This window comes from Sinohyriopsis cumingii, chromosome 13 (genome assembly GCF_028554795.1).
Source record: "Sinohyriopsis cumingii isolate HCF-2022 chromosome 13, ASM2855479v2, whole genome shotgun sequence".
Classification (NCBI taxonomy): Eukaryota; Metazoa; Mollusca; class Bivalvia; order Unionida; family Unionidae; genus Sinohyriopsis; species Sinohyriopsis cumingii.
Window position 1 is genome coordinate 58945897 of NC_142973.1, and position 12622 is coordinate 58958518.

The 12622-nt window shown below is 37.1% G+C and overlaps 1 protein-coding gene across 2 annotated transcripts in view; it reads right to left on the reverse strand.

Moving 5' to 3' along the window:
• Positions 1 to 1887: 1887 nt before the first annotated feature.
• The window catches only part of LOC149785659 (uncharacterized), a 47597-nt gene continuing 36862 nt past the window's right edge, over positions 1888 to 12622 (reverse strand). For both annotated transcript variants that reach the window (XM_089931230.1, XM_089931229.1), the window contains exons 6-7: positions 12500 to 12538; positions 1888 to 1935 (exon numbers count right to left, since the gene is read on the reverse strand). In XM_089931230.1, the coding sequence (XP_089787356.1) occupies positions 1928 to 1935; positions 12500 to 12538 (47 nt within the window). In that variant the 3' untranslated portion in view covers positions 1888 to 1927. The remainder of the gene's footprint in view (positions 1936 to 12499; positions 12539 to 12622) is intronic.

Consider the following 12622-nt stretch of genomic DNA (forward strand, 5'->3'; position numbering starts at 1 on the left):
ACAGCGCAACAACTGAGACAATCTTCGCAAAAACGTGTAATAAAAATAACAAGAGGTGCAATAAAAGCAGGTCAACTTGCGTCATTAGGTCTCACAGTCGAACCACGCCTGACTGTAAGGAGTACCTCGTGCAACAGCAGCATGATGAAGAGGGCAGAAATTGCATGCATAGATGAGGTTGAACATAATCGTCCACGTCTAATGCCACCGACAGAAAATTTCAGAATTTAAGTTGTAAAAGAGCTCTGGCGATTTTCAAAATATCGAGGTTGATTAATCAAATGTGCGTCCGGAAATTGTATTGTTTTTACAGCAAGTGAAAGAAACAGAGCTGCCATCTGAACTGAATGTTGAAATTGTTCTCAATGTCGAATTAACCATACCTAGCTATGTAATTAAAAATGGCTTTGCACCATTTATATTCTATAACATCACATGCGGCAGACGGAAACCATCGATTCAGAAAGCGTCAGTCGATATGGTACCCCTAACCCTGACAAATTAATGTAGATAACTATAAAAGGAATGCACCCATACTAGTGAAAGAGCAAATGGAACAAGTTTAATGAAGCTCATTTATCACCGATTGAGGCATTCCATTCATCGCGTTCTCGCGAAAGTATTGTCGCTAAGGACTACGCACATGCAAACAATGTCCAATCCGCGTTAGCTTGTAAAAATCATGGCAAGTAACATGATCTGTATCTGCATACGGATGTGCTACTCCTCGTGGATGTCTTTGAGGCGTTTCGTAATACAGCATTGCGTGTGTACAATCTCGACTCTACGCCCTACTTCTCGTAAGCTGCTGTCAAAAATCAAGGTGGGGTTGGAATTGCTCACCGATACTGAGCAGCATCTGTTTGTGCAACATAAAATCCGTGGTGGAGTATCCACGAAAAGCCACCGATACATTCGTTTAAACGAACCGAAAAATGGCGATTACAATCTTGGCCTATCAAACAACTTAAAAGCATTTATCTTTGCGTCAATATTCCTTATGGCTGGTGAATTTTAGTGGATCGATCCAGCAGATGTAGACATTCACAACAGGTACATGATTATAAGAGCAACAGAAACCATATAGTACTTCACTGAAAATGATCTGGAGTATCCAGACGAGCTTTACCACGCCCATAGCGATTTCCCGCTGGCTCCGGAAACGTTGGTGGTTCCTCGCGGGTAGTCTTCCCCTTATCATCATGAAATTCTGAAAGAATCTAAATTTCTTCTTTCCGCAAAAAAACTTCCACTGGAGTTATCTCGCGATAATATGTTGAACCGCTTTTCCATTCCAAATATGGACGAATTAAATGAAATCATAGGAATGAAAAATTCGGGGAACACATAAATCTACAGTGGTTGCAGTTAAGTGTGTGTGATTTCGATTTTTAGCGTAGCGTTAACAATTTAAGTCATATCGCTACGGTGTCTGCAGTGTGGCAGTTTTTAGTGATGTCTAGCACTGAGACATCATATCGCAGCCATGTAGCATCATGTCCCACCAGTCACATTATCCTGACACAAAGCTGACCAGTAGCCTCTTAATGCTGAGAGCCAAGCGATGCTGCCATTTTTATAAATCTTTGGTATGACTCTGCCGGAGTTCGAACCAGTGACATATTTGGTTAAACTTGATTTTTAGACGGTTTGTTCTGAATTTTAGTGATGCTTTCAATTCATGACCGTTCAAAACTCATTTTAGACCATTTCTTAAATATTCTATTTACTTTTTGTTTCTTTGTGAAAATTAATTTTTAAGTCAAGGACATACAGATGGAAATACTAACACCATGAGACAAAAACTGAACTGCAGGTTAACGCCAACAAGGTCAAATAAAATGCTTGTAAACGCAAAACAAGTTCAAATAAATATTTATTTCACACGGATCTTATGCGTGCCTAAGCCTGCCATACACTGACCTCACTATCTCCCTGAAAAATAAATTAAAAAATATCAAACATAACAAAAGCATAAAGGATGTGTTATTTACACAGATATGACAGTTAAATAAGTACGTATGATAGGCATATATTCTTTTTAAGTAACTATGCTTTAGGTATTTTTGTTTTTTTACAAGAATTAGTTCCGGACATTAATTTCAATTATATTAGTCTTTAAAACATCAGTCAAATCTTTAGCGATGATCTTGTATGCGGCTACTTATAAAAAAAATCACAATGACTCGGTGAAAATAGTTTAACGTGTTAACGACGAATAAAAAATAGTCGATAAAGAATATGTTCTTATGTATAAGACGATAATTCTTATTTTATCTATAAGACGATACATTTTATCTTATCTAAAATATCAAAACTTTTCTGTTGGGGAAATTACCTAAGTATTTCACCTTCGAGATGAGATATATCCACTATCCACTCAATGTAAGCACACTTTTTTATTTAATTTTACGCTTTAACAAGATGCATTTTATAATAGATTGAAGGAGCAAATATTTTACTGCATCTCTTGCGATGTCAGCGGTTTACCATACATGTTCTAATGTGTTTTTTTTTTTTAATATTCGCACATAAAATATAAACAGTAACAATTCTCCTTCAAAATTCAAGTAAATTAGAACATTACGAAAAATAAGCAATTCGAGCTTTCTTGTTATCGAATTCGAGTGGGCTTTAATTTTAGGCGACCATATTTACCACTTGACTACGTAAACATCTCAGAATCATTTCGATTTTTATATTATAATGTTATCTGTGTCTGTTGAAAGCCAGTGAACAAAATACTATATTTTATACTGTTTCACTTAAGTGAAATATAAAAATTATTCCTCTCAGAAAATCCAGTAATTCACCGTCCATCATCAGAAAATCAGGATGATTACGAGATGCAAAACAATCTTGGGCCCAACGGGAATTTAAATACTGGAAGTACTTTGGGGCTCTTCCGGAACTTAACACTGGATCACTCTGAAGCCCTAAAGGAATTTTAAAGGGTGGTACTCCTTGGGGTCATATGGAACTTTTAACATTAGTACATCAGGGTCCGATGCAAAATTGAACAAGATAATGCTACTAGAGTTGTCCCTAGGTAAGTTGTAAACACTAAGAATTGTATCGAGTTGATCAAACCCGCATTCGTCTTGACAGTCTATAACACCAATGTAATTAAAAACACCACCTTAGTTGGAAAGACTATCGGTCGTTCTAAACATGCAACAAACGTATACAAACAAATGTGGGATGAAAACAAAGTAGAAAATAGGTTATTGAGGACTAACGCCTTTACTCAGACATATAAAGAACAAGACAGACGTAAATCACCTATATAGCATCGAACATAAAATCATACATACAGAAGACAGGAGTATAGTCTAGGGTCACTCACGCATAGCCGCACACTGTCACACACACATACTATCATATACAAGAGAGTGAGAGGGTATACGATTACATCACTGACACCTATTTACCATACACGGCCCATCACATAGATCGACAGACGGAATGTGATTTTAAAAATTGTTGCTTTATCGTTGTCAAACATATAAAAACAAAGACATGCACACAGCAGATAAAGCTTTTGACCATAAGGATGAAATTCTCTTGTAGAATAACGAGTTGCATTTAAACATGCTATTTTTAGTGTTAACACCTTCCTTAGTGGCCAAACATCCAGGGCATGTGCGCTGCAAACCCTCTCTTACCTTCCCATTATAATGCGCTGGATTACGGAGAGGAAGATGGTAAAATGAGGATGATTGCCATCACTCTCCTAATTTTGGTAGTATCGTCATAGGCATAATAAAGCCACGTGATCCTTGTTGTTTAACCAAGCCCTGTACCCGAGATTTGTCCCGGGACTTTAAACAACATACTACATAATGGGCACTGAAACAGATGGTACGATGGACTTTGCTGAAATAAGTTTTGTGTAATGAAAATGCTGCGCATATTGCGATGGTGTCCTTTTCGTTTAAACATAAATTTAATTTCTTTTGCATCTCGCGTATCTTTAACTAACACATCATAGAGGATGACGATACGAGTTTGAATAGAATCAGTTACGATCCAGTCGCCTTCGCGAAGATTGGCCTATACAAAAGAAATGTGTTCTTCTTTACTTTCTTTCAGTAACGAATAAACCTATTGCCACTCTTTGTACACCAAATCATGCTTTGTGGAGGACGATCGAAAAAGAGGTGTGTTGTTCAATAAAACGTTTGACAAATACGGTTGTACCTGAATCACAGGTGATTTGGATTGGATTTGGATTTTCTTTTAAACGGAGCTTTATCAATCTTTCAGTTATGTCGCTACGATATGTGCAACGTGGCAGTTTTTAGTAATGTCTAGCACTGAGGCCTGCCGCAGACATGTGGCATCATGTCCCACTCAGTCACATTATCCTGACACCAGACCGACCAGTCATAAGACTAACCTCATAATGCTGAGCGCTAAGCGAGGCAGCTGCTAATACCATTTGTTAGAAGTCTTTGGTATGACTCGGCCGGGGTTCGAACCCGCTACCTCCCGCATCCCCTGAATCGCAGGTTTAGCAATAATCATGTTAAAAGGATGACATAGATACAATACTTATCCATGTTTACGATCTGACCTTTGTTAATCACTTTAAGAATCGAGGATGCAGTCATGACCATAGAGTATTAGAATTATGAGAGCAAACAGGTCACATACGGGGGGCCCCGAGTGGCCGAGTGGTCTAAAGCGCTCTTCGTTACGGATCACTGCCATCTCACCTCTGTCTGCGGCGGTTCGAGTCTAAGATTCAGCCAATGTGGGCATGTGAGTAAGATTGCCAGTAGCTTCTCGTGGGTCGGTGGTTCTTTCCGGGGTTTTCCGGGTTCTTCCTCCACCATTAATACTGGCCGCCATGTATAGCCTATCGTGCTGAAAAATGGCGTTAAACCCCACAACAACAGCAACAAGGTCACATACGACAGGTTATACAGAATATAACAAGAACACAATATTTCAGCGATTACAAAACAGCCTTTTTTTTCCTTAGGTCACAATACAATCTGTATAGGTTCTTAATGCAAGGGTACAGATGGGTAAGTATGTAACAGTCAAAAGGTCTCTTGTTCCAGAATAAAGTTCAAGACTTTTTCAGTCAAGTAAAATCATTCCAATGTAAAGTATTTTTGTGCAAATTACTAGCGACCCATATTTCGTGGCAAATGTGAACTGTGGGCGAAATGCGACGAATATTGTCTTGACACAGGGGTAGATTGAGTATTTATCACAAATCGTACGACTTTTAAAGAAAATGATTTTGTCGTGAACAGACATGTTTTTATATCGATGGTTGTCATCGTCCCAGATTCACCAGCGTGTCGTCATACGGAGTGATTTTTCTAAAAGAACTCTATAATCCTTTAAGCCGTTAATCTTTTAATGGAGCCATCCCACGGAATTCGGTGCAATACTACATGCAGAAGTCGTGGCATCGAAAGTGCTTTAACGTATTCACAGTTTACTAACGTCTGGCCTTTTGTACATTTTCGAGGTAATCCCTGCTTACCACAACATCCACACCCTACCCCCACCCCCACCCCCCAAAAAAACAAAACAACATCGATGATGTTTAGGATGTAACTGTTCTTTGCGTATCACTTTAATAAATACCAAACAGCTGTCAGTGTAGTTTCGCAACATCAAAGGTTCATTCTGAATGCAAGCTTCATGCTATCCAGTATCACGAGATAATATTTTCCCCACAAGCCTTTTTATTGCATGACAATAGCAAGGGTTATCTATGTTATATTGTCGGTGTCACGTCAAGAAAAAGAGTTCATGGCATTGTCTGGGATTATCAAATGAATACAGTGAACATAATATCACGATCATATGGTCTTAAAATAAGTATTAGAAAAGAGCGAAGACCAACAACATCTGTAAACAAAATAATTTCCCTAGAATAATAAGTGAAAATATAAAAACAACTTACAGTAATGCGAATTAAATCTCAAAGAGTCCAAAACATTATATCATCGGTCCTAATGAATAAAGTTCTAATTAAATTTTATTGGTGTTCGAAATAAGATCCAGAGCCGATGGTCTTGTTGTATATGTAGTCTTGAATGTACTAATGTAACAATAGTCTAAATTGTGATGGTTTGCCAACAGTCTTTTGATGACTCACAAAAGTATAATCCAAGATGAACTTTTCTGAATTCACTATAATTACCCATTAATGTCTCTGTCCAAGAATATAAATTATGAGCACTTTGTAGCTCCAGTGAATAAATAATTTGAAAAAATAAAATCCAGCTCAAATCAAACACTGAACACGACAATAAGACCGATTTTTGCGTCAAATGATAATCAGGAATTAATAATTTCTAGATAAACAAGATTGTGTAAAAGAAACTAAGACACAAAAATAGTCAGGATGCAGGACAAAAGTTCATTTCCAGAACAATTCAAACTATAATTAGACAAAGTCGATTCTAACAGTATAATACAGAACATTATAAACATATTGTCCTTGACTTAGACTAAAATAAATATGTTTACAGCCATTGATAATGATCCAAATATTAAAAGCACACTGTTAGGGAAAATATTGGCTATGTATTAGTTGTTCACAGAAATTTAAGAAAATCAATGATTCTGGTCAGGTAGACAATGAACTTGACTTTGGACAAGGTCAGCAACAAAATACAATCTGACATTACCTATATTGTATAATGAATTTAAAAAAAACCCAACAAACAATGCAAATGAAATATACATAATCACAGTGACAGTTTTGGAGACTACTCAGGTCTTCATAAGCTGAATATATATATATATATATATATATATATATATATATATATATATATATATATATATATATATATATATATATATATATATATTCCCATGGTGGAGTTTAACGGTACATTAATAACTGTTCGTTGTCTCTCCTCCCACATATGCAAATCCTGATTTAGCTACAGTTTCGGGACGGGGTCCTTCTAGGAATTTCAGTCACTTTGCTCTGAACGCATTTAACCGACTGGCAATATCACAGTTTTACGCTCTTGAAGCCATGTCTTCCTTCGTTGATTTCCACGTGTTCCAATTCGATGCCTTCCACCGATTGGTACCATTGCTTCAATTTGACTTTCTCTTCTTTGGTGTAGCTCCATGATGGATAGCCGCTAGTCTCTTATTTAAATTTGAAACTCTCATTCACCTATCCTGCAATGAAATGTCTTAATTCGATCCATCACGTTAGTACTTTTCTTTGTAGGAAAATGCAAAATTTATTTCACGTTTACCAATTGGTACTCATGATCAAGAACATGACACAATTTCACACTCAAGACGCTCCTGTGAAAGTCCGCAATTAATTATTTTTTCGATTGGGTTCGTGTTCATGCCACGTTTCAGCACTCTTAATGCATGATGCAAACATCAAATTGGCGTGACAACACAGGATGGTACAAATCCGTGGGTGGAAGAACAATTCGTTTGATTCGATTCATATAATGGCGTATGTCTTCCACATTTACTTTGTTAAAAATTCGGGACGGATGGTTTGAAAATGACTATATTAACATACCAAGGAGTAAAATGAACAAGCATCAATATATCTGATTGTTTTCCCTTTATATCTCGTCTGCCTTGTACATCAAAGTTGTTGCATACTTCAGTCTCCCAAATAAACTGTCGCGAGGATTTAAAGATTTGATGTCCAACACACCGTTATCTTACCTTGTTTTCAGACGTCACTCGTATGTGCTCCCATATTTCCACCACACGTTAGCTTTGGGCATCATTGATAAGTTTTTTTTCTGTACAGTCCTTCTTTGCTTAGCCATGCATGCGAATATTTCAGATCGCCGTCAGATCAGTACAACAGATATCCTTGAATTTCGATTTGTGGATTCTGCAAATCATAACCATCAACGAAGGAATGGCTAATCTTCATATTTCCACTATTTCTGGCATGCTGTCGTGATTTTCCTATAAGCACTGTCACCATCTAAATGCTTTGTGGAAAAATAACCTACGGCTCATTGATTGCTACGTTGGGGCAAGATGGCTCTGGGAGTTAATGTTGATTCAGTTCACTAACCTACAGGTTTGGCAATGGTATACACTTCCTTCAAAGGATTGAGACGAGTGTGCTTGATAAATGACTGTATCAAAGTCATTATCAGGCTGATAATACTCTGGCATTTTTTCTTGAAATCAAAAGTGTTAGAAGAGCAAGCCATCAACCATACGTATAACACTTTTCACTTCTCTGTTCAAATTGCTCCTGGGCCATTGTATTGTGCGTAACACTATGCGTTTTGAAATTGTACTGTTACTATTTTCATGTAAATGATTTAGCTCTGTTCATGGTGATTTGCAGAGATTCGGTTTCTTTTTTGGCAAGTTTTTCTAATTAAACTGACAATTAAAACTCGACAAATTCTGAGCGATCGCTGTAGAGTATGGGTGAAAATTGCAGTAACGATCTACGTCTTGTCAGTGGAAAACAGGACCCAAGTGACCGAAATTGGAAAGAGTAATGGTTCCATGAAATAAATGTTTTGTCCACCCGATAACATATTGACAGTGATGAAATGGACTCTGTTGAATACACCGATGCAAGCCCTATGAGCGATACAAACATTAGCAATGCGAATACCTAGGTTTCGGGAACCTTCAATGTCAAAATAGATAAAGTTGACTGGAAAATCCTAATTCATTTTCCTGTTCTGATTATCTACGAATTTCGTCATGTTCGGTGATATTTCGCAGAATGCAACACTAATGATGACATGGTTTGTTTCATGGAAATAAAAATATGCCAGTCTCTCGAATTCGTACGAAACATTCAGTCCCCTTTCTGGAAACACTACAAGTATTTCAGAAATACTTGTTTTTGGGGTGGGTGGGTGGTGGAACTGTTACGTCTTTGTCAGCTGTAACACAATGTTTTAAAGGTACACAACACTGTACACGCTGTTCTCTCTCGTTAAAGCCTATGTCGCATTTTTCGCAAAAGTAACTTCGTCTAAGAAATCCATTTATATTGGCAATATCATCGAAATAAGTTTGGTGTTAATCATTTCTCCGTCTGGAAAATACACTCTTTGAAAAGGAGTTTTACTTTGTGACTAAACTTTTAAGGTATAGCAAGAGAATTGTCTCGATTTCATGTGACCTAGAAGGTGTTAATTCTGCAGATTGGCTTCATTCGATCCAAATCTGAGATTTCTAACTGTCATGGACGATGGGAAAAATGCCGTTTCAACTCGAATAAAAGAGACTAAAATTCGTCTGCAATGAACGTTGTCGCCTTCTCCGCGGGAAAATGGGACTTAAATTCTTAAATTTGTCTATGTAAATGTAGACTGTAGTTCGAAATTTTCTGAAAGTCACCTTTTTCGAAGATTTAAAATGGAAACAATTCTGGACACAACAACCAGACTGGTAGGAAACAAACTCCATATAGACATCTACTCGAAACCAACCGACAAACACCAGTATATCCTCCAAACCAGCTGTCATCCAAAATAATGCATTAGGAACATCCCATATAGCCAGGCACTGAGGATACGCAGAATTTGCTCCGACGATGAAACATTCCTTAAAAGGTCCGAAGAGTTATCTAAACATTTAATTTACCGAGGATACGACAAAGATCTGATTGCAGAGGCAACCTAAAAGGCTAAACAAACAAACCGTAATGACCTAATAAAATATGTAGAGAGGGAAAAGGCTGATAGGATACCATTTATCATGACCTACCATCCAGACAACCCCAAAGTAGGTACAAGCACCGGGAAACAATGGCCCATCGTGGCATCATCTGACGTACTAGAATTAATCCTCCCGAACAAACCTGTAGTAGCCTACCGGAGACCAAAAAAATCTCAAGGGCATCCTAGTCATGGCGAAGCTAACGCCAATCACTAATCAAGACTACTCTAGTCAGTCTGGCCCCTGTGGCGATAAAAGGTGCAAAACCTGTCAACATATTATAGAGACCAGGACATTTTCTAGCACAGTGACTAGAGAAAAACTAAACATACACGGTACAAACAAAACATGGTAAACAGAGAATGCAATTTATCTAATCGCATGTAAGATATGTAGCCTTCAGTATGTCGGAGATACTGAAAAGCTATATAAAAGGATCAAATTTCATAGATCTGACTGGATGACAAAGAAGCCGTACAGAAGCCCGGTCGCAGAACACTTCTCCTCCCCTGGTCACACTTTCAGTGATATAACACTTATTGCAATTGCTCACAACCCCAGCTGGAGTTCCGAAACTTTGGAAAGAAAAAGAATCTTACTGGATACGCCGCCTTAGAATATTGAAACCAAGCGGTTTAAACTAAGAGGACTAAAATAAGACAGCCATGCACAAATGCAATTCTCTTTTTGCATCCGACACATTTTCTTTTACATAATTCTCTAAATTTGCCTATTGGTCACCCAATAGCCTATAATTACTACTATAACAATTAAATATCCGGATATTATTTGCGCTTACATAAAATTACATAAAATATCAGATGTTATGGCTCGTCGATTTCTAGGTCAATACTTTTCAGCATCCGCAACACGTTGAAATAAACTAGTTGAATTATAATATATTTAAAGGTTTAATTTATGTAGAAATAGTCAAGTGAAGTTTTTCAAACGCAAAGGTTTTTCTGTTTTATTTGTTTGTCTTGTCCGTGTTTTGTATTTGCCTTTGAAAATATTCATTAAGAGACTAAAGCGCTCAGGCGAAGTTAGATACTAGTTTTGTACTGTTCGTTGTCAGTTTATTGCATTTATCTTAATCAATCCCTGACACACGTGATCCCTTGCTGAATCCAGTGCACTTAAAACGGCTGTTATTCGCCATATGCTTTGCATTCGTTATATATATCGCCATCGCTTTTGATAAAACTTTCTACATGGCACGGGAGTGGCACATCGCTAATGATTAAACGTTCTACAGGGCTCCATGGTGGCCAATAGATAATGGTTAAATGTTCTACAGGACTCTATGGTGGCCCATTGATAATGGTCAAACGTTCTACAGGACTCTATGGTGGCCCATTGATAATGGTCAAACGTTCTACAGGGCTCCATGGTGGCCAATTGATAATTGTCAAACGTTCTACAGGACTCCGGGGTGCCCCACCGTTTATGATAAAACGTTCAACAGGACTCCGTAGTGACCCATTTTTAATGATAAAACATTATACAGGACTTCTTCGTAGATCACTGCTAATGATAAAGCGTTCTATAGGGTTCCGTAGTGACCGATTGCTAATGATAAAACGTTCTACAGGACACCGTAGTGGCTCATCGCTAATGATAAAACGTTCTACAAGGCTTCTTAGGGATCCATCCTTAATCATAATACCTCCAATGGGCCCTAGAGGGTCATCCTAATGTTAAACGTTCCATACATTGTGAACATTAAATTCCCATACAGCTTCAAACTGGCCCATTTCAAAATGATAGAGTCCCTATTTGAGCCCCCAAACCGCCCCAAATAACTCTTAAGAGTTGTCTTTTAATCTGGAGGTCAAATTAACGTTGTTTAATACAAGTGATCTGACACCACTGTATTGCAGATAACATATGTGAAATATTTTTAACTGCACAGTTAATATTTAATAATAAGGAATTGTTTACTCTTATCAGACAAAGATTTAGAGATCGTTTTATTAATGATGTAAATTTGCAGTTTAGTGAAATGAGCAAGTGTTTTCTTTTACATGTATTTTAATGAGGACTTATAATAATTCATTGTTATTTGCAGAAACCATTGTTGGATATCTTAAAATTTTGTTATAAAAATGTTAATACTAATTGTTTTCTTGCAACAACTGGTCTAAACCCAGTGGAGAAAGGCAATGTTCAGCTTTAAAGTTTGCAACGTGAATGCCGTTATGCATGCATTTTATTTCCTTTTAGTATGTTAGTTATACTGTATGAAAGCCGCTCAAGATGCATTTCATTTCTAATTAGAATGCCAGTTATTCAGAATGAATGCCGTTCAAGATGCATTTCATTTCTTCTGAATGCCCGTCATACAAGGAAAAGAGAAATACATCAAGAAATATTAAAGATACACCCCCAGTGTTTATAAAGTCCGTCCACTTCGTATGTGCTGATAATTTTAGACAGCTGTGTAATATTGGCCTTTACATAGTAATATATGCAGTGATTTATTAGCTATTTTGAATGGTGCAAATAAGCTGTAATGCAATTCATACATTTGTTATATAAAATTATTTGTCCATCCGTGGATATTTTATTTCGCAGGTATTTGCATGGTTATCTAAAATTCATTTATTATATGCTTTTACCATGCACGACAAATATATTTACCAAAAAGTTTTCTTTGTTCTGTGTTTCTAAAGCAAAGGTAAAAATTAATGTTATTTAAATTTTTATATACTGTTATATGCCTACCAGCTTCTGCTTTTGATAATCAGGATTTGAATAAATTCACAGAGAGAGAGAGAGAGAGAGAGAGAGAGAGAGAGAAGCAAAATGTCAAGTCATCATGTTTTCTTACCTTTCTGTTGCATCATTTGCAAAAATTGATCTACACCAGCTGCAAATCAAAACAAACGTATGCAGTTACAAATTAGAAGACCTCAATGTACACATACATGCATCAGCGTATCTAGTTTTTTTC